The sequence below is a fragment of the Doryrhamphus excisus genome, chromosome 5 (assembly GCF_030265055.1).
Source record: "Doryrhamphus excisus isolate RoL2022-K1 chromosome 5, RoL_Dexc_1.0, whole genome shotgun sequence".
Classification (NCBI taxonomy): Eukaryota; Metazoa; Chordata; class Actinopteri; order Syngnathiformes; family Syngnathidae; genus Doryrhamphus; species Doryrhamphus excisus.
In genome coordinates, this window is record NC_080470.1 from 11,490,640 (window position 1) to 11,513,410 (window position 22,771).

Sequence of the window (22,771 nt, forward strand, 5' to 3'; positions counted from 1 at the left end):
GTTTCACATCATTGCATAAAAAATAAAATATACTAAATAAGTTATTCATTGAATAAATTATGAATTTAAATTAGTTAATAATAATTGGAATTAAAGTTATTTATTAATTTAAACCCTGAAGGATATTGAGATAGAGGGGTGATTTACCAATATCAATCCATCCATCCATTTTCTACCATTTATCCTTGAAAGGGTCGCAGCTGTCTTCGGGCGAGAGGTGAGGTACACCCTGGACAGATCGCCAGCCAATCACAGGGCACATATAGACAAACAACCATTCACACTCACATCCATATCTATGGACAATTTGGACAATTAACTCAGTTTTTGGAATGTGGGAGGAAACCGGAGTACCTACAGAAACGGGGAGAACATGCAAACTCCACACACAGAAGCATAAAGACTTGGATGTTGGATGGGTATATGTGTGCCGTACTTTTGTGTACAGTAAGAAATGTGCATGGTCCAAGAAGCCTGCAGTGTGTAATTTAAACTTGACACTTTAAACACACACATTCGTCTTTTGCTACATAAGTTATCCATATTCTCCTGTCATTTTATTTTCTGCAGAAGCGACTTGTCACAGTTGAGAAGAAAATCCAAAAAATAAGTCTTGTAGTCATCCTCTCTTTGCTATTTGCTACAAATGCTATAACCAATACACCCCAACCACACACACACACACACACACACACACCGCCATCCACCATCATGTAATGTATTAGTAAACTGATCTGGCTCACTAGAAAGGTTAAACTGATTACAGTCCTGGACAGGACACAATTATGACACAATCTCTGTGCAATGTGTAACAAGGCCGCAGCGAGGGATCTTCGGGTTACAGACACGAGGCCGCAATTTGATGTTGAGGAAATAGGCAAACTCAAAATACAGCATTCCAGACAAATGTAATTGAAAGTGTATCGCGTAAAAGATCCCACACGCTTTGATACCCGCGTACCCCCTTCAAAGCAAGGTAGCTGGAGTTGTGTGACCTTTTGGACCCTCATTTCAGAATTTCACAATATTATGTTAGATTAAATATGTGTGGCGTGCGGTGTAGCAGGTTTGAAATCATATATTGTCAATAGCCTATATTGCATAATAATAATACAAATCATTTAATTCACATGTTTTTTTCATTCAGGGTTTAAAAAAGTACTGAGAAGATCTAAACTCTTTTTGAATTATGAATTGATGAATTAGATCAAAATCAAAAAAACATTCCAAAAAGACATATTTTCATTCAAATAAATTCAATGTCTATCTGGAGTAAAGTCTTTATTAGGAAGGGGGTTCTTACTTATACAAATGCATATACTCTATACCACAATTAAATAATATTAAATACTTTATGTACTCTATTTCGCCATTAGATGGCGACTAGTCCAGGGTGTACCCCTGCAAGCCTAGTGAGGATAAGCGCCATAGAAAATGGATGGATGCATGAATTGGAGTGCATGAGGAAGTGGAAAAGGAAAACACACAGAAGTAGATGTCTTTGACCATGTGGTCATTAATTATAAAAAGTATATTGCATATACAACACAACAGCAACAAAACCAATGTTGTAATAACGTTAAGGAGCAAGATGCCCAGTCAGCATTACTATGGCATTACTTTGGTATGGCAAGTCTAACACAAATAAGTAGATGTGGACATCATCAAGCAGTTGCCTACAGCCGCAGCGGTTAATACTAACATTTGTTGAGCTAGAAGACTGGGTGGTTAATCGAATAGAGGCGCTAATTGGAGCATTTACATTAATGATAACATGTAGTGTTTCATTAGTTGTTACTTATGTGCTTATGTTACTTATGTGTGGCTGAGCAGATGCAGCAAGTGCTTGTTGGAAGGCCACATAGTGTTGGACTACATTACTGCAAAAGATTGACTGGAAAACTTTTATGCTCTGACATGAAGTTGGCCCGGTCCCTCTCAACAAGGAAAACAAGCAAGAGCCATCTAATCCAGAGCTCTGCATTTGTTTGCCAAAACATCAGTCGCACGGAGCCGCTGCCAGCGGTTTCATCACACTAATGTCACATATGGACAGTGTTGTGTTACTTTTTGCATGACAACCAAGCTGATCAGCACATCAGACGGACGGAGAGAGGAAAGAAGGGGAAAAGCCACCGCATGAGATTATCTGTTTGTTTGTCGAGAGAAATTACGACTATCTAGCTACCTGTTGAAGTCATTTGTCTACCAGATGTCAGCCTAAGATCATTCTGGACTGAAAATATAGCATCAAGATGTATGGTACACTCTGCCAATATGCAGGCTTTATTAGGTGCTTTAGGTTTTGTGTGTCATAAATGAGGAGGTTAAAACTCTTCATGTACAATGACTGAATGCTTGGCTGAATGCTGTGGAAGACATGCTAGCATACATGTCATACAGATGTCTTCAACGTTTTATATACTAAACATGTCCCTGCAAAGATGTACTGTATTTCAACCAATATTGCTGAAATATAGCACTATAAATATACTGCTTATCCTCACAAGGGTCGCAGGGGTGCTGGAGCCTATCCCAGCTGTCTTCGGGCGAGAGGCGGGGTACACCCTGGACTGGTCGCCAGCCAATCACAGGGCACATATAGACAAACAACCATTCACACTCACATTCATACCTATGGACAATTTGGAGTCGCTAATTAACCTAGCATGTTTTTGGAATGTGGGAGGAAGCCAGAGTACCCGGAGAAAGCCCACACAAGCACGGGGAGAACATGCAAACTCCACCAGAGATGCCCGAGCACAATAGAGACACAGTTACTCTCAATTTACCTGTTGATCTATGTTCCCACCCTCACCTATGGTCATGACTTTTGGGCCATGACTGAAAGAACAAGATGGCAAATACAAGCGGCTGAAATGAGTTTCCTCTGAAAGGTGGCTGGATTCACCCTTGGAGACAGGGTGAGGGGCTCGATCATCCGGGAGAGTTCAGATTAGATTCGATTAGATTGCTCTTTCACATCAAGAGGAGCCAGTTGAGGCGTTACAGGTAAGCCCATCCGGGGTAAACCGAGGGCATGCTGTCAGGATCATGTCTCACAGATGGCCTGGAAAGGCCTTGATGTCCTCCTGGTGGAACTGGAACGGGTGACAGGAGACCCGGATAAGCGGATGGATGGAATTATGATGAAATAAATGGATTGGTTACGCATCCTTGATCCGTGGTATTTAGGGCCTTTGTGGCCCAAAAACTTGTCCACATAGGCCAGCCTATCATTCTTTCATACAAGTACAACAAATGAATACCAATGCCAATGTGTATCAGCTGCAACTTCTCATTTCATCTTGCAAACATCAACTGAATGCTCAGAAAGAACTCCAGATCAACAAAAGTCCACCTCTACTCCAGCAGCAGTGGCTTTTCAGCACTCTCTTCCAAAGTCAGTCTAAGTCATTCTAAATACACAGTATATGTTTGCCGGGTTTGTACCAGTGACTAGAAAGGAAATTCCAGAATCTAAGCGTCTTTTCCAAAGTCCAACTTTCCCTCAACATGTGGTTTGCTTTGGTTTATCCACTATGTTATGCTTGGACAGTATCCCATGAAGAAGCAAATGTTTGCTGATGTACTTCAACATTAACAATATATGAATGTATATGAATGTACTATTACTTCTACACCACTATGTACATCTGTGTAATACTTGCTTTTATAATCACTATAGTTACTCCAGACCCCATTCACTGTGCAATATCTGATCAACCTCCATGTGCAATATTAAGGGCTCTAAATGCAATATATTAAGTTCTATGTGAAGTATTTCCATAATGCCTCATATTAACTCTCTAACAAGATCTCAGTGTATAGACTGGTCATATATCTCATCTCGTTTCATATTATCTACATACTGTATTGTATATAACTCTGGGAAAAACTGTTGATTTTGTTAATACTTGGGTTGTTTATATTGTTTATTTTTCTATATTGTGTATTTTGTACTGCTTAACTGATTCTGTACTCTTGCTGCTGTGCAATGCAAATTTCCCCACTGAGGGACGAATAAAGGCATATCTTATCTTATCTTATTTCAAAGTGCCATTTGGTTCTATTTTCTAATAACCGTGGATTATTATGCAATCGCATGGAAGTGAACGCAACAGCCAGTGAGGTTCTCTCTGCACGACAAGACACTCCTGATCATAACTTTAAAACCAGTTGAAAAAGAGGTTCTAAGTAGTCAAAATAATTAAAAATGGCTGATATTGAGAGGGGTGGCTGCTGAAGAATGGCTGGGATTGAACGAGTTGACATTGTTAAGCCAAAGAACTTTGTTACTTGGGGTAGTAACACCTTGCCTAACCACCGGCTACCTACTAGCTGGCTAATGCCTCCAGCTACACCACATACTCCCCTGCAACGCTTCAGTGCCACGCTCAGACCACTACCAAAAGGTAAGGTACACTTTGGAGCTACTACTGCTGTGTTTATGTTTTTGGGGTTAATGCCAGTTGTAGGCTTTTGTTTTTCTGTTGCTACTGTAAATTAATGTGAAATCCATGTGCTCAAGGAGGAATTTCTGGTAATGCATAAATTACCCAAATAAGTATTACATGTTACTATGAATGTATCAGTTACAACATGGTCACAGCATGTATATAACACTATAAAATGTTTTTTGATGTTTTTAATAGTGGACCGTGCAGGCAGAATAGACGTGCATTAATGAGCTGCCACGGTTTTGTATCTTTATAGCAAATAAAAACAACAACAACGTGTGTTTATGTCCCACATATGGATTGTGGATGATGGGAAAAACTCCCCAAAGTGCAGTTTTCCTTTAGAAGGCAGATTCCTAAACTTTGAAACATAGTGATTATGCAACAACACAGTGGATTAATGTAAAATGTAAAATCTGCATTTTCTGTAACATATGCCAACATAAACTACTTAGAATGAAGCCCAAAACTGTCAAGAGTAAAATATGATCATGACGTCCCATCATCTGTCATCCTGGTTTGTTTTATAATACAGTGAACTTTCAGTCATTGTAAAAACAGCTGTTTAACAAAGCTGTTTTCCATGCCTTGAATCAATCACATACCACAACATACATCATCTACAGCCTATTGTTTAGGTATGCTGGTTATAAATTACAAAAGAAAATAAAGTTTAAAAAAAAAAATTCCATGTGAAAATTCTGTCCATTTCGCTCTGTGATTTAAAAGGATATTTTCTGACCTTGAGAGGTCTAAGGGTGGGCTTTAGAGCGAGACGAACAATATCAATGTCTGGGACAACATCAGGGCTACTCATGCAGGATATCTTTTTAATATTTATGCAGACATGAGCGGGGATGGGGGGGGCGGGAAATGCAATAAACTAGAAAAAACAATTGAATTAGGCATGAAACACAACAGGATATTGCAGGGAGATTAAGTTGTTTCCTTCTTGCCAGCGTGTCCCTCAGTGGCTGATTGCACTGCACAACAGCCCAGGGCTGCCTTAATAATTGGAGGATAAAATGATAACTTATGCAGTTTATAACTTGTTCTCATGTGCATTTGCTAAAATATAAATGATTATGAATTCATGTTTTATGAGTTGACTAATAAAGGTGAAGACACCATTCACATTTTAATTATCTCTTCTAAAATGACAATACTATAGAAAGTACACTTTAGAGCAGTCATTGTACAGCTTGTATAGCAGTATGGATCTACTATCCACTGAAAATGCGTCACAACTAGGGGTGTCACAGGACAATCAGTTCAGGATACAATACTAGACTGGGTCTACGAGAATGAGACAAGACCAGATTTTTACATTGCTTTTAAGAAAAGAACAATGAAGAAACATTCATTCATTTATTTTCTACCGCTTTTCCTCACGAGGGTCGCGGGGGTGCTGGAGCCTATCCCAGCTGTCTTCGGGCGGGAGGCGGGGTACACCCTGGACCGGTCGCCAGCCAATCACAGGGCACACACAGACAAACAACCACTCACATTCACATTCATACCTATGGACAATTTGGAGTCGCCAATTAACCTAGCATGTTTTTGGAATGTGGGAGGAAACCGGAGTACCCGGAGAAAACCCACGCATGCACGGGGAGAAATATAAAAAATATAAAATATATGACCGTATATTGTCATTCATTCATTTTCTAGCGCTTTTTCCTCACGAGGGTCGCGGGGGGGCTGGAGCAGATGTCAGCCTAAGATCATTCTGGACTGAAAATATATCATCAAGATGTATGGTACACTCTGCCAATATGCAGGCTTTATTAGGTGCTTTAGGTTTTGTGTGTCAATTTAACAGACATAAATGAGGAGGTTAAAACTCTTCATGTACAATGACTGAATGCTTGGCTGAATGCTGTGGAAGACATGCTAGCATACATGTCATACAGATGTCTTCAACGTTTTATATACTAAACATGTCCCTGCAAAGATGTACTGTATTTCAACCAATATTGCTGAAATATAGCACTATAAATATACTGCTTATCCTCACAAGGGTCGCAGGGGTGCTGGAGCCTATCCCAGCTGTCTTCGGGCGAGAGGCGGGGTACACCCTGGACTGGTCGCCAGCCAATCACAGGGCACATATAGACAAACAACCATTCACACTCACAACCGTATATTGTAATCTACTCATTTAATTTCTATTATGTTACACTCTTCTGCACTCTGTGTGTATGCTACCGGCCATGCCTTCACCTACTTTCCTTGGATTTGTGCTTCCCGCCAAAACGGTCTGTTTTAATTTAGTCCACCCACAGGCCACCTCCGGGCACACCCAGTCCACTGTGATTGGTCACACGCCCAAGGTGCTTCCTAACTACAGACCTTGTCAGAACCAGTTGGTACCATGAAGCTCTCTAACTGCAGATAATCTTGTAATGTGGTCATTACACGTTTTGTGAGGAACTACCAGACATCGGTGAGCACTGCGTTTCTCTCCACCCGGATGCACAGCGTGTCCGAAAATACTGCACCAATTCCCGGCGAGAGCGCTCTGCTTCTGGCTCCAGCAACAGTTTGGCGGATATTTCACATTCATGTTCACGAAAACAGTCCCGTGTGAAATGCAGTTGACAGATAAAAATATTTTTCTCTTGCTGGGAATCACCAACTCCAATAATTTCTACCCTTGTAAACAGAGAAGCAAAGCCTGTGGAAGCAAAGCTTGTGGAGGGCAGAGAGCGTATCTGGTCTACAGCGACGCCTATAAGTAAGCTCGCTCCTCTGTGACATCACAAAGGAACAGTTTTGCAACGCCCTCTGAAACAGAGCATTTTGAGTCATCCCAAACTTCTTTCAGAGCTCACTTCCAAATGCGCAAACCTCATTATCTGAAACTTTGGCACAAAAATGCAACATTCTAACTACATTTATAGGTCAGAAAAGTAATAATAATAACTGTTGTGACTTTGCTAATAAATATTATGAATGATGGTAAATCCCGAAGCACTTTTGTGACTTTTCTTGTTGTAGGACCGCACCATCATAAAATATTTATAATTTCTCATCAGAAAATAACATATTTTCTTTTTAATGAGCCACAGGTTTTAACATATGGATGTAAGTTTTCCTTAAAAGGCATCTCTTAAAATATTAACCATTTAAAGACGCTGACAGGCTCAAGCAAAGGTCGGACATGAATTGTGCCCTTGTGATAATGACTTCTTCCTGCCAAAGCCCAGCACGCCGCAGGCTTACGATTTATAACTACCAGAGGACAGTGACAAAGAGAGCAATACAGTTTATATACGTTTAAAGGGACACAGAGGAAGAAAAAAGTAGTGTTATGTTTGGACATGTAGAGACTTTTGCTTCACAAGGGCCAGATGGAATCTGCTGCTGGAAAGATAATAAAAGAGATCTGTCTTGTTTTTTTTTTACTCAAGCCTTTGGTCCTTTAAAAAAGAATGTCTCATGTATTTGCTCTAAAAAATTTGCTCACATTCTTGAATGTCAATGGTTGACAATATCAATGATTCCATTTTTGTCACATCAGTGAGGAAAATTTGGGAAGCTTTCTTCCAGGTTTGGCCCAATATTTACAAAGTCAGCATTGCGTTTTGTCAGATGCTCATTCATTTAGATGTTCGTTCTTTTCAGCTTCTTTGCCTGTTTCAGTAATGTGATGTTGAATTTAATATTGGTGAACTTAACTTGTTTCCGCCATAAAGTGCAAGTATCAATAGTGTGGATATCTACAGCCACCTCTATAAAGTTGGCAATTAAGTTAAAACCTGTTTTTGCAGGCTTTTTAGATGTTATATGTGCCGCGATTTCCTGCTGTCGCTCTTTCATTTACGCAATCAATAGAGTTCCTATTGATAAATGGCGCCCCGTCTTCCTGCATCTTGGGTGGCTCAGAGGACGTAAGGGTAAAGTAAGGGTAAAAGTGAAGCTCTTGCCATGAACATCCTTTCCAGTCAACAGGAAATGGATTGTTCCTTGGTCAGTGTCCAACACCTTCACAAATTTTGCAAGAATTAGATTACAAACCTGATCAAAAAACAACAACAACAAAACTAGCATAGAAAATGTAGTGGAGCACCGAGCCTCTAAGTTTATACTGTATGTGCAATCCATTATGATTCGTGATTCAAAACATATTTCCCATTTGTTTTGTTAGGCCAAAAAAAAAGGTACTTTGTAGTACAAGGAATCAATACTTCCTATTGGGAAACTCCATTGAAACAATACCCTCAATTTACAAGGAGGAGAATGTGTGTGCATGTGTGTGTGTGTGTGTGCATTCCAATGTGTGTTTGACATAAGGCGGATCAAGAGGTCCCACGTTCACCGACAAAATCCAGTGCCTCGTTCACACTGAGACCAATTGTTCTTGTGTGAGCATATGGTAAATATCGACAAAAAACACACACACATACAATCATTCAATGTGACACATTCTTACAACCTTTGTTATGCAGTGGTATAATATATTATACCACACATACATCACACAGACATCCCGCAAATTGATGTTGATGCTGCGTTTATTCACCAGTTTCTTTCACACGGAGGCTGGTATGGCAGAATATTGCCGTCAAATTGTGAGGTTTTGTTGTTTAACTTAAAGATTGGCTGCTAATACGCTTTCACACAAGTATCTCTGAAGGCGGAAAATTGCAGGGTTAACTTTGCCCAACCAGAACTTTGGCAAAGGAACGCTGATAGGATACAAATCAGGAAGAAGAAGTTCTATTTTAGGTTTTTCTTCCTATTATGTGTTGTACAAAAATCTGCAAGAAAGTACATGATTACATTTTTTATACACAATTGTTGCTATTAAGCAAAGCATTTAGAAAATAAACGTGTATTTTGGTGTCAAAGGGGAAACAAGTGCCGTAGCAATATAGCAGACTCTTTAATAATTTAAATTTGGATGACTTCCCGAATTTAAAGAGGATCACTTTTAACAGGGCGAGGAGGCTACGAATTGAGCTAGGCTATCAAACATTACCAGCTATCCCTCTGCGGCCCGCTACTCCAGACTACTACATTTCTCCTGGTGTTTGCCTTGGATATGAGGCCAATTCGCATAATACTTGTGGGACAGCTAAACACGTAAAGCCCCCATTTAAAAGGATCAAGTGCAGGCATTGTTTGGTTATGTTCACCATATGTGTTGGCTTTTCAGGATCCGAATCCCTTCTCCCAAAACAGAGTTCTTGTGAAAATAAACATGGCTTCGCCCTACACAAATTGTGGACTAATTGTGTATTTGGACTAAATCATTCTTAAGGTTGGAGGGCTTTTTCCATTTGTGAAGGGATGTAGGGGAGTGACAGTTTGACATTGATTAGTGTGTTGACTTGTGCAACTGGAGCTTTACCTGTAAAAACAGGCGTTTTTACATGTTCCACTTACGAGTGTGATGGTACGCCATATCCACGGTTTGGTACATACCTCGCTTTTTAGGTTAAGGTTCAGCTCATTTTTAATACAGTTTGGGAATACAATGCTTTTCTGAAAATTGCAGAACACTGTTTCACCATTTATGGATTTCACCGGTAAGCAAACAGGTGACTTTAATGACCGACTAGGGTTGTCAAGCTTTGGTTTTGGTTTCTCTTTGGTACTATCGCTAAAAGCTAATCTGCAAAGTGACAATATCGAAGTTACACTTCCTGTCCCTCTGTCAGTGTGACATAATCATATTTGTAATACATGTATGGTTATACACTTAGTTACACTTGTAGGTATTTGCTGGTTTATGGTTATTATGTTGACTCACCATACACTTGTTAGGTTTCTCTCCAGAGTGAACCCTCATGTGTATCAGCAGCTTGTAGCGGGCGTTGAAAGGCTTGTAGCGACGAATGCAGCCGGCCCAAAAACAGGTGAAGTCCTCACCTTTGCGCTGGTCAATGTGGACCTTCTCAATATGCCTCACAAGCTCCTCCTGCTGTTCGTAGGCAGCACTGCAGTCAATCCAGCGACAAGACTGCTTATCGGCCTGTGTTACCCCAACTTCCTCGCTCTCGGGAGGGCCTGCCGTGGCAGGTTTGAGTCCGACAGAGGAGCCAGTCGCTGACTGATGGTTATTGCCAGAACTGGCCCCCACATATTGGTGGATATGATAAGGCGGGGGCATGGCAGCACGGAGATGCTGATGGAGGTGGCGAAGATGCCCATTGCGCCCGCTTAAGTGATGATGGTGATAGCGGTGCTGCAAGAGTTCGTCTTCACTTGGAGAGAAGTCATCTAAGGGCTCTTGTTTGAGGGCCGTCCCCGATCTTTGGCTCCTGTCCAATACAGCCCCATTTTCTGCCCCCGTCTGTAACGTCCCTGACATTAGCACCCCACTCATGAGTAACCCCAATCCATCCGAGCCTCCTGCATTCCCCAGGGAGGGACCTCCTGGTCCTGGCCCCTGCTGCATGGAGCCCTGCTCCTCACACGGCCCCCGGCCTTGCTCCACTGACGAAACCGATGAGGAAGATGAGGAGGAGGAGGAGGAGGAAAGGGACAGCAGGCAGGTGGCAGGTGAAGATAGCTGACAGCTCTCCTGCAGCGAGGCCCGCTGGGGGCTGTCGTGTAGGTGGGGTTTGTGGGGGGCTTCTCGAGAGCAGGGTATAGAAGATGGGGACGCAGACGAAGAGGAGGAGGAAGAGGAGGTGAAGCCGCCGCCGCTGCTAGTGTGGCTTGGTGAGAGGTTGGCGCGGAACCCGTTGACACAAGCAACCATGGACATCTGCGAGGACGAGCAGATGATGGCGGTGATGTTTATCTCCTCAGAGGCAGTTCGAGTAGCCGATGGAGAATCTGCGAGCGCAATGCCACCGGTTTCAGCGGTAGACTGAGAAACGAGCGAAAGGCGACGTCTTTTCAGACTGCTTGTGCTCAGCAGTCGTGCTGACTGACGGGAGCTTGCTGGGGACAAAGCCAACGGGGAGGAGCCATCTTCATTATTAAACGGTTGCGACCCCTCCGCACTCACGTTGTCGGTGCTGTTGCTAACATGTGTGACCATCTCGTCCCTCGGCCCTCCCAAAGGTATGCCAGGCCTTGAGTTCTGAAACCCAGCGCTGTGGACCCCGAGTGCCATGCTGGAAATGGCGTAACCCATGGCGTTCTCTTCTTTGATGGTATACGGTTGAGCACTCGGAGCCCTGTTGGCACCGCCACAGCCCAGGCCAGGTGAGGCCCCGGGTAGGGTCCTCTGAAAAGTGGATGATCTGCAGGAGTAAAAAAAAAAAAACACAAAGAAAGGAACATGAGCACCATCAGCTTAGCGAGTGTTGACAGACAGGCTGGTTCATCCTCCCAATCTGCTATCAAGCACTGAAATCATGGCCAACATTTAGTGACAAGATGATGGTAGAATCCAAATATTTTTATGGATAAATGAAACCCAATCTTACAGTAATGAGAGGACATGAATGGGCAATTTTTTAAACTAAGAATAGCAAGCGGAGGGGGATCCGACTGATTCCGAGAGGCCACTGGCTAGTGTGTCTTTCTGACAGGCTTTGATGTCACAATAAGCCCAACCCAACATGGTGGATAAATAGGGAGTCACCTGTTTTTGGTGGCGTAATTGCAGCCTCAGAAGGGTCGCCATTTACAATGCTGTGCTTTATGGTGGGAATCTTTGCCTTGCTGAATAGGAGACCCCGGTCAGATTTCTCTGTGCATGGCTGTGATCCCCGACATAATAATTCCTGTCAGTTGGCTCATTATGGATTTTGTGCAGAGGCCCTGAGTGATGTGAGAAGATCTTTCTTTTTTTCCAGCCTGTCTGATGATGAAGGAATTGTCTTTGTCCCTTCCTCCCCCAACCCAAGCATGGAGAGCAGCAAGAAACCGCTCTCGGTCGTAGTCAAAACATTGAGTGACAATTTGGGAAAAGCAAGCCCATCAGACAACTATAATTTCAGACTTCAGCATTAAAAAGCTACTGCAAATGTATGTAGAAAAACGAGAAAACATTTCCACTTTACCTGGCATCCTGGTGCGGGCTGTCCTGCAGAAGAAGATCAGGCGATGGACTGTCGCAGTGGAGGCTCTGTGGGTAAAGCCCCCCAGGGTGACCCCCCAAGGGCAGTGGCAAACTCTGCCCACATGGCATCATGGGGCCTTGGGCGTCCCCCAGCTCAGTGCTGTTTCCATTCTTTTCTAGGCAGTAGGCACCGTTACCTGGAAGCAGAACAGCACAAACACTCAAATGACTACACAACAATACTAGAAATTATGTGTTGTCATCTTTATATCTATATCAAGTCTCTTCCCAGAATACTTTTGACTCCCTATACAGAAGGAATGTATTTGTTTTTTTCATGTGGTGGTACAATTCTTGTGTGTGGTCGATATAAATATAAAATATAGTATCATATAAGTTCTTTTAAGGCAGGCATGCAGAGCTTTTATTAGGACCACACTCAGATATTTATGTATTTCCAAATGTATTTTGTATTGAATATAAATTGATGGTTGCTAAAAAGGCAACAACTGAATAAATATTGGGTCCTATTTGGCCAAATACAACTAGTGACAGGGAGAATAATGTTGAGTGTAACCCAAGAGTGTAACCCAAGAGGAGTTGTGCCCCTCACATTAATGTGTCCAGAAATTCAGCCAAGCGCAATGCAATAACTCTTTTTGTATAAATAATACTATTACTTGATCCTCTATGTACTTGTAAGGTAAATCATTAGGTTTTGTCCAATTCGATGGATGTTTGAGCACCGAATGACTGATGGAGGGATTTTCCAAAAACCTCAAATCATTAATAACAGGTTTATATTTGAATCACATCTGCAAATAATCAGTTGGTGTGGGAGACACATGGGACATTGTTTGTTACTGAGTGAATCTTCACTTTTTCCCCACTCTAGCACATTTAAATGCTCATTTACTGAGATTTATCATTATATCAAGCCTGAGGATTTGAGCAGGAACACCACCCTAATGGATGCATGCAAACCGCCATAAAATTGGTAATGAGAGCACTAGTGGAGTGAACACACAGGGATGGATCAACATAGAATATGAGGAAATATTTACAGAAGGTAAGCCAATATTCCCATGCTACCACTTGGAACGACGGCCGCCACGTGGCCCCTGTTGCAGCTTTCCTAACTCACTTTCGCAACTACATTTTCTTCTCAAGATGTCATTGTCAATGGCGCCACACACTAAGACCTAAGTTGTAATAAGTCACTCAAACATGCTTAAAAACAAGAATGGGTGAAAAGGGTGGATGTGGGGGGGTACAGCCCACAAGTATGGTACAGATGACAAAAATGTAAAACAACAAAAGAACAATAATTCATCACAGTCATCATAACGGTTTTGTTTTGGAGATGCTCAAGAAGATATTAAGGAGCATGACACTGATCAAATTCAACAGATCTGGAAAGAGGAACTTGTTGTACCTCTTCCCCAATGTCTTAAAAAGTTTGTTCCATAAAGATTCATACATTATTCATTAATTTGCTACTGCTTATCCTCACAAGGGTCGCGGGCGTGCTGGAGCCTATCCCAGCTGTCTTTGGGTGAGAAGCGGGGTACACCCTGGATTGGTCGCCAGCCAATCACAGAGCACATATAGACAAACAACCATTCACACTCACATTCATACCTATGGACAATTTGGAGTCGCCAATTAACCTAGCATGTTTTTGGAAAGTACCCGGAGAAAATGCACGAAGAGAACATGCAAACTCCACACAGAGGTGGACAAGCGGAGAATCGAACCCAAGTCTTCCAGATCTCCTGACCCCAAATGGGATCATCTTTCTCTGAATGTTCTGAACGCCACAAGTTTCAACTCTAGTGTCGTATTGCGCAGGTAAGCCTCTGTCAAATCGAGCGCTGTGTGGTTGACTCTATGGATCAATCATTCATTCATTCACTTTCTACCGCTTTTCCTCACGAGGGTCGCGGGGGTGCTGGAGCCTATCCCAGTTGTCTTCGGGCGAGAGGCGAGGTACACCCTGGACTGGTCGCCAGCCAATCACAGGGCACATATAGACAAACAACCATTCACACTCACATTCATACCTATGGACAATTTGGAGTGGCCAATTAACCTAGCTTGTTTTTGGGAGGAAACCGGAGAAAACCAACGCATGCACAGGGAGAACGTACAAACTCCACACATAGATGCCAGAGGGTGGAATTGAACCCTGGTCTCCTAGCTGTGAGGTCTGCGCGCTAACCACTCGACCGCCGTGCCGCCCATTGATCAATCAGTAAATCAATAAATTCCACAAACAATCCTGGTGTGGACTTAAATCTGCAGTGCAGGGCTTTATGCTACTGTCTAAGCAACACCTACCCACATGTTTGTGCATGTAATCATGCTAAATAACAAACTAACAAACAGGAAAATATAACCTCTCTGGTAATGGCAATAACAAACTGAAAGGAAAATGTTTATAGTTTTTTGCGTTGACGAAAGAGCAGCAAAAAACAAGTTGAACTTTGTGAGAGGCCCACATTACAGCCAGTAACAAAAACATGCCTCAATATAATACAAGCCTCTGGCGGAGGATGAACAGTGCTGGTGACGCAGGTCACGGTGTCAACACAAAGAAGTACAGAAAAAGGCAAAAGCAAGAAACACAAACAGTCCAAAAATCACCAAGGGGATTTGAAGGAACAACCATGGTTTCACTCAAAGCTCTTAACAGGAAGGCACGGTGTTCTTACAGCATCGCTTTGCTTATTAAAGGGACCAAAAACTTCCCAGTGCACTTGTTCTATCTGCTGTCATTGCAATCATAACAACAATAAACACATACACAAACAATGGTATTTCTAGGAAGTGAAATGTTTCAGAAAAAACAAAGACATAATTTTGATTTATTCCTTTGACAAGTAGTAGCATCATGTTGTAAAAGCTCATGATGAAGCTTCTGATACCCCTGCTGTGCAAAGTAAGAGCGTCTGTGATTTAGAGCCTTTTAGCAGTAAAAAAAAATTGGTCCAACTCCGCTCGGAGGGGGTGCTCCTCCAACATATGGTGACTTGGATGGGACCCAGGAGTAAATCCAGTTTAGACTGAATGAGCCATGGTAATTGAGCGTTCTATATTTCAATGAGTGTTGCTGTGCGCTTATTTCAGTCCAAGGAGGCTGGAGCCAAACGGAGCATCGAGGGACGGTGGCGTGAAGTAGCAGTGGCGAGGAAAGGTGTGTGGCCTTGTTTCCCTCCCTTCGTAGCTTATCATACTTGGAGGGTTTGTGTGGAAGAAAAAGCAGAATCTTTCATGGCTACAAAACAAGCTTATGCTGGATTTACACTGCAAGTTTGAATATACAATTGTGATTTAGTGCCTATATGTGATTTAATTAGATTTTTTTTTAGATACTTTCAAATGATACACACAATGATTCGCACCCACTCTAGGGGAGTTCTATCACACAGTCCAATGCAGTGATCCAAACCTCAATTATTATTTCTGTCTTATTTTGAGTCATTTAGTTATCAACAATAACTGGTGGGAGTAACAAAAATGTTGCATGAGCGATCCCCAGCAATAGCATGTTGAATGCACATGCTAATGCATGGGTCAGCAACCTGTGGCTAGAGAGCTGCATGCAACTCTTCAGTACATTTGTCATGGCTCCCTTCACAATGCTCAAATATTTTTTGAACACTTGAATGGGGAAATTGCACATCTTTGTAATGGCAACCGTCAATATACACACCCCCCAAAAGAAAACATTTTCAATTCTGCACAGACAGAGATGCCTTTGTCTTCTCTGGCTTACGTATATGCTTCATATTTGGTGATAAACAACACAAAATGCTGAAAGACATTTTCAACACAAGCACTCAACACCTACTGAAAAGTTGTTGTTTATTTCATAGTGAGGTTTAACCAAGATGGTACTATCATGACCCTACTAGTTGGCATCCGTTACGCTGCACTTCTATTTGTTGTATTCTGCTGTTAAATCTGATAAAATTAAGAATGATTCGAACTTTTGAAAGTTTACAAGACTCCAGACTATTCTTTAGATTGTATAGGTTGCCGACCCCTGTGCTAATGCATGAGCAGTTGTACTGTACACATTGAGTTTGTGGATTATTTTGAGCCGTTGAGGTTATTTCTATTGTGCAAAGTGCTGGTTATCATCAACAACTGACCACATTGATTATGCAACTTATCTAGCTTGGGTGCTTATGCATGAGCTATCCTGTCGGGACCAGAGCTACCACTGCACTCACCCTCGTCAAACAAAGCAGACTTTAGTTAAATCAGTGATTCTTAAGCTCAATAATGAGCCACATTTTGGAATTTTTTCAAGCCTAACTTCATCTTGAGAAACTGGACTAAATGGACTGATTGCAACAAAATATGAGTCCTCTCTTTTGCCAGGTCTTTCTCTAGCAGATATCTAGATATCTGTGTCGGACGGACAGCATATTAAATTTCCACTCAATATCCTCCTCCTGCTCAAGCTAGACACCCATAGTCACGCATAAATATGGCACAGCGGTGGTGTAGCAAGTGAATATTGCAAACAAAAATGTGAGGTGCATTCACGGTGCATTTGTATATATGTATTTTTTATACATAGACTAGTCCTGGCCGATATGGACCAAAAACTAATTCCCCGTATATTAAGGTTGAATATTCATTCATTCATTCATTTTCTACCTCTAATCCTGGTGCCTGAACCTATCACAGCTGTCTCCGGGCGAGATCACAGGGCACATATAGACAAACAACCATTCACACTCACATTCATACCTATGGACAATTTGGAGTTACCACTTAACCTAGCATGTTTTTGGAATGTGAGAGGAAACCGGAGTACCCGTACAATAAAGTGGACCATTCTTTTCTAAATAAATACAGAAGTCAAATAGAATCTTTTTATAACAAATCTTTAGCAAATCCTCAGCCAATAACAAAAGAACAAAATATGTACTTAAACCTAAACAGTAGTATTTTTAGAAGACATAAACATGTCATTATATTGTGGCAGGAATACCAACATGTCAACTTCACACCAGTTGAGAATTAACTGCACTAAATTACACCTTTAGGCAGTTTGGATTCAATTTGCTTGTGGATATTTAAATGTCAATGCACACAAGAAAAATCAGTCCACATTTTGTCGCGAGGAAACATAAAATGTCCAATTTCAAGAAGCATCAATGTTGAAGGTAAATTTAAACGTGAGAGAGGACCACAGAAGAAGCATGGTGCTCTTACGCACTCTGAGAAAATTAACAACAACACTAGTAGAGTGTGAGATCAAGGATGCAAATTGCAGACAGAGGCTGGAGAAAGACAGAAGCAGGACAGTGTCAAGAGACACCTGGTGCAAATTCAGCACACAGACTATGAACAGATGTGCTGGCTCATCTTCCCAGCAGTCACTGATGTCAGCATTACCAACTAAGCCCCCAAGTACCCAAAAAGAAAAGCCCTCTATTGTTTTCAACCGCTGACTCTGTCCCGTCCCCAGAGACACAAAGAATGGAGGCAAGAAGCTGTCTAATAATACTACAGTGGCATGTTCCTTTTCGTAAATGTCATCACATGTATAATTAGACTTCACTGCAAAACTGTTCTCATGACAATTACTGGAAGTAGCATTTGCGCAAAGATGAATGCAATGTAAAAGTAGTAACTGGCTGGTGAGGCACTGAATCTTTTTTTAGTCCTGAAATAAGAAATTGAGTCTAAGTTTAAACAAGTTGTTGTTATCACACTAGATTTAAGTGAAATGTTCTTATTACAAGGCAATAATTATAACAAATAAGATTCTTATAACCACCCTCGGCCATCTCTGTGTGGAGTTTGCATGTTCTCCCTGTGCATGTGTGGGTTTTCTCCGGGTACTCCGGTTTCCTCCCACATTCCAAAAACATGCTAGGTTAATTGGCGACTCCAAATGTCCATAGGTATGAATGTGAGTGTGAATGGTTGTTTGTCTATATGTGCCCTGTGATTGGCTGGCCACCAGTCCAGGGTGTACCCCGCCTCTCGCCCGAAGACAGCTGGGATAGGCTCCAGCACCCCCGCGACCCTCGTGAGGATAAGCGGTAGAAAATGAATGAATGAATGAAGATTCTTATAAAATTCATGAAGTGAGATATAAATGTACTTTTATGAGGTTGAAATTCAGCAAAATGATACTTCTATTATTCCCATACCTATGGACAATTTTTTGAGTGTCCAAATAACGGAGTGGTTCCCAAATAGTGGGGCGAGCACCCCTGGTGGGGGCAGAGTGAATCTGTTGCAAAATTGCAAATTGCAAATTCCATTTTTTAAAGCTTTAACATGGAAGCTATGTCAGGCAAATTGACTTGCAGCGCTACACCCGTACAATTCTGCTGCAAGACATGCTGGGTAGCGTGTGGCACGCTCTCTTCCAACATTTTGCCGTATTTGTTTTTGCTTGATGGCAAAATATGTCGACGAGGTCATCTGGGAGTGCCGTTAGCATTCTCCTGATGTCCAGTGTTCCATAGCTGAAATTGTTGTTGCCACTGGACTGCCCAGCATGCCTTGCAGGCACTTGTAAATCGCAGTTTAAGTTACATGTTATGTTTACCGCTTAGTTGTTGTTGTTTATCACCTTAAAAAAAATAAAATAAAAATAATGCTCATACTATGCACATGTCTCCAATCTAACAGAAAGCCCACAGGGGGGAAAAAAAAGCACGGCTGATTCGCAATCATGACACAATGACCGCTGCAGCATTGCAAAGATCAAACATCACACAATGGAACATGGATGGTGCTGTCTCCCTCAACTTTCTGCGGTGTCATTATTTCTGCACAGGCAACAGCAGTCCTCCATCAGATCAACACCGGGTCTGGACACACTTATTGCACGTAATTGTTGGTAATCTGCGGCAATTCTTTTAAAAAAAATTTTAGCAACACTTCATTTTCTATAATTCCTACCTGTCCCTTTTAAGTCACCTAAGCGCTGTGTTAAGTGCTGGAGTGAGAGCGCTTAAAGTAGTGGAGACTTTTGAGAGGTACTGTCGAAATGAAAAGCAGATGTGCTGATGGATAGGTGGTTTTCGGGGTGGAAAGGGGAGCCATCAGAAGTGTGCTGTACTTAAAGAAGAAGGAGGCCACTTTTTTTTTGACGTGGGGAGAGAAAGGGATCTCATGAGTTTGATGCAAACATCTGTACCTGAATTGCAACAAGCTGCCAAAACCACAAGACAAATGCTTCTGGAAATCCAGCATGACACCTCAAACATTCACACTTTGGCTACATAAATCCCAACACTCAGCACGTAAACGGTTAATAAGCTGTTCTATGACTCTGGTTGACAAAATGTGTCCCCATAATACACAACAGGTGGTGCTTTAAGTAACATGTTAATATTCACATGCACTTCTTTACGTATGTAACCACTGATTTAAAACAATAAAACAAAAATGAAGTAAAAGTACTCATTTAATAGAGAGAGAACAGGAAGGTGTTTGCAGAGCTGCATCAACACCTAGTGGTGTTTTCTTGGCATTGCTAGAATTAAAGGACTGGTATGGGGCCTCCAGCTACCAATAGGCCACCATTATTTATACATACATTTAGCATTAAATCAAACCTTTTCCTGATTTGAGTTTGCCGACATAACTCACGCACATGCACATCCATCCATTCATTCATTTTCTACCGCTTATCCTCACAAGGGACGCGGGCATGCTGGAGCCTATCCCAGCTGTATTCGGGCAAGAGGCGGGGTACACCCTGGACTGGTCGACAAACATGCACAGTTATGTCTTATGTTTGTTGTCAGCTATTGATAGCGATGTTAGCTACCAATGTTAACTATCATTGACTCCATAGCCTGTCACAACGGCAACATGACTGAAAATTGTTGATGGCCTCTGTGAGACTGCTTTTGCATGTGAATCAAGGGGAGGCATGATGAAAAATTAAAAAAAGATAACCTAAAACAAATAATATTTGTTTTAGTGTATTTTCTGTACGATTCAAATTGTTTTAATTTTTTCATGGTAAAAATCACTGATCATACAGTAAGAAACCTAAGATGAGGCTTCTTCTTCTCGGCTTAGTGCGACTTAGGGCTGTCTACCGTCTGAGTGTACTTAGTAAGTGCACTGAATTGGATCATAGCACTTGCCAGTTTATGTTCTTGTTCCTATTCTGTTCCTGTCAATAATATAACATTGCGGAAAGATTTATGATACACCATGATTTTCTACAATCAGACAACATAATACAATAAAATAATAATTTAACATTTAACATGGGGTTCATAAATGCGGGTTCCCTGGTGAGACGGTCTGATAAGCATTTTTATGTTAGCACAATCATTTACTTGACGTTTAAATAACTGTATTGTTCAAATGCAACTGAGCAGCTCTTTCCTTTTTTCACAATAGGTTTCATTTCTGGTTCTATGGTTATCATCGCACATGTCTTTTGTGCCATTTTGTTACCCTCATGTAGTGGTGCCACAAAAATAGCCAAATAAATAGCAAAACACAGTCGTGGTGTTCTTCATTAAAAGCCTCGCAGGTTTTCTTTGACTTTTGAGCCATATTTTATCGAAAATATTGTGTTTCGTTCAACTTCTTTACTTTATTCCTGTCCGCCCCAAAGGCCTCACATGGACTGCTTCTCTTGCTCGCCTTCTTGTGTTTCCTCCAGAGGACACAAGTGTGCGACAGCATCAGAGAAGGTCGCCCCCTTGTCCGTCTTGTCCGGGACAGATGTTGCATATTAAGAATCCAAAGCCCTTCCCGGCCTCTCCGAATTTCATAACTGGTGTCTGTATTTGTGTCTGCGGCAAAGACCCGGAACTTATTTGTTTGCTTTGTAATGGATGTAAGATTGAAAAACCTGGGGGCACAAGTAAATGAAAAATAACAATGTCAAGAGAGAAAAACTCCTCTTAAAGCAGGTGCTTGAAGAACTCGATTAAATTACTTACTATACGAGCACAGAAATGTTGGGAGTATTTTGCAGCAGGATTACTCTGGACCGGCAGACATGAGAACTTTCATGGGGATGAAATCAATTTGTTCTGGCTGATTTTAGCTGCTCTCAACCAAGCGTCTTAAGTTGCTCTGTTTTTCTCATGGTCAACTTGACCAAACAATAACCTCAGATTTACAGCAGATAAAACTCTCTAAACCGAGCATCTGCAGGTATCAATGATAAAAGACTGGGATCATTTGTTAAAAATCTTACTTGATATAATAATATATACAAAGGAAAGTGTTCCAATGTGGATTTATGTGCTTGCTCATTGTTTGCAAAAACAAAGACTTGGTAACACTCGGGTAGACTTGAGCCCACCCCCTCGACCCAGAGACCCCATCACTTTACCACAGGACTGGCAGAAATGCTGCCGTCTGCCTGCCAAAGCATCAACGTTCCGTGACTGGAATTACACACTGGTCGAGCATCAGCTCCTTCCTGCACAACTTCCTGTCACCCATCACTTGTCTTTTGCTCCTTCAGTCATTAACATAATTAGTACTTAAAACTTGTACATGTCACCACCTGGTGGTAGCAGCTTGTCACTGAAAGTGACATCTGAAGACACACAGGGAGCTCCATCTACTCAACGCTGAACATAATATAGAGTAGTCAGTATATAGTTTGTACAGCAGTGAAGATTTACTGTCCTCTGACTGAGACCACACACAGCCATTATTGTCCAAATGGCTGGCGACACAAGTGAGTCCCACCTCGTTTAATGTCAAAATTGTGAGCACAATTGTTATCTAACACTGCCTTAATCCTCTGGAATTTACTAGAACTGCACAGGTTGTTACTAGAATCCTCATCCACTCTTTCATGATGACATCACTGGTGGATGATACATATTGCTCTCTTCCTCCTTTCTGCTTGAGGATTCCCAACAGATGCTCAACTGGGTTTAGATTTGGAGGAGACATACTTGACCACACCTTCAGCATCCTCATCAATGCACTTGTTATCTTGGAGGTGTGTTTTAGGTCCTTATTATAGTGGGAAAGTGCGGTCTAGTTAGGTCTAGTGTCTGCTTCAGAATAGTACAGTACCACATGAAAGAAACAAACAAAATGCAAAGCTGACATCGTCAAGAAGACACGCAACTTAAGGAAGCAGGGGAAAATTCAAGGCACTTGTTGTCAAAGACAACTGGACAAATGTAATTTGCGAGGAAAACCAGCAAACCAAAGTTTTTGTCACCATTCTGACAATTAGTATCATAACAGTATCTGGGCAGTCCAGCACAGAAACCCAAGAAACTGCCAAGACCAAGGCGGTCTGGTTCCACTCGACTTGCCCCAGTTGACCAAACTAGACTTAGGCATGGGATCGGGAGGTTGTTCA

General features: G+C 41.8%; 1 protein-coding gene across 3 annotated transcripts in view; it reads right to left on the reverse strand.

Moving 5' to 3' along the window:
• Positions 1-22,771, reverse strand: part of LOC131129862 (zinc finger protein GLIS1) — an 84,432-nt gene that overhangs the window by 39,764 nt on the left and 21,897 nt on the right. For all 3 annotated transcript variants that reach the window (XM_058073780.1, XM_058073779.1, XM_058073781.1), the window contains exons 3-4: positions 12,428-12,623; positions 10,219-11,662 (exon numbers count right to left, since the gene is read on the reverse strand). In XM_058073780.1, coding sequence (XP_057929763.1) covers positions 10,219-11,662; positions 12,428-12,623 — 1,640 coding nt within the window. The remainder of the gene's footprint in view (positions 1-10,218; positions 11,663-12,427; positions 12,624-22,771) is intronic.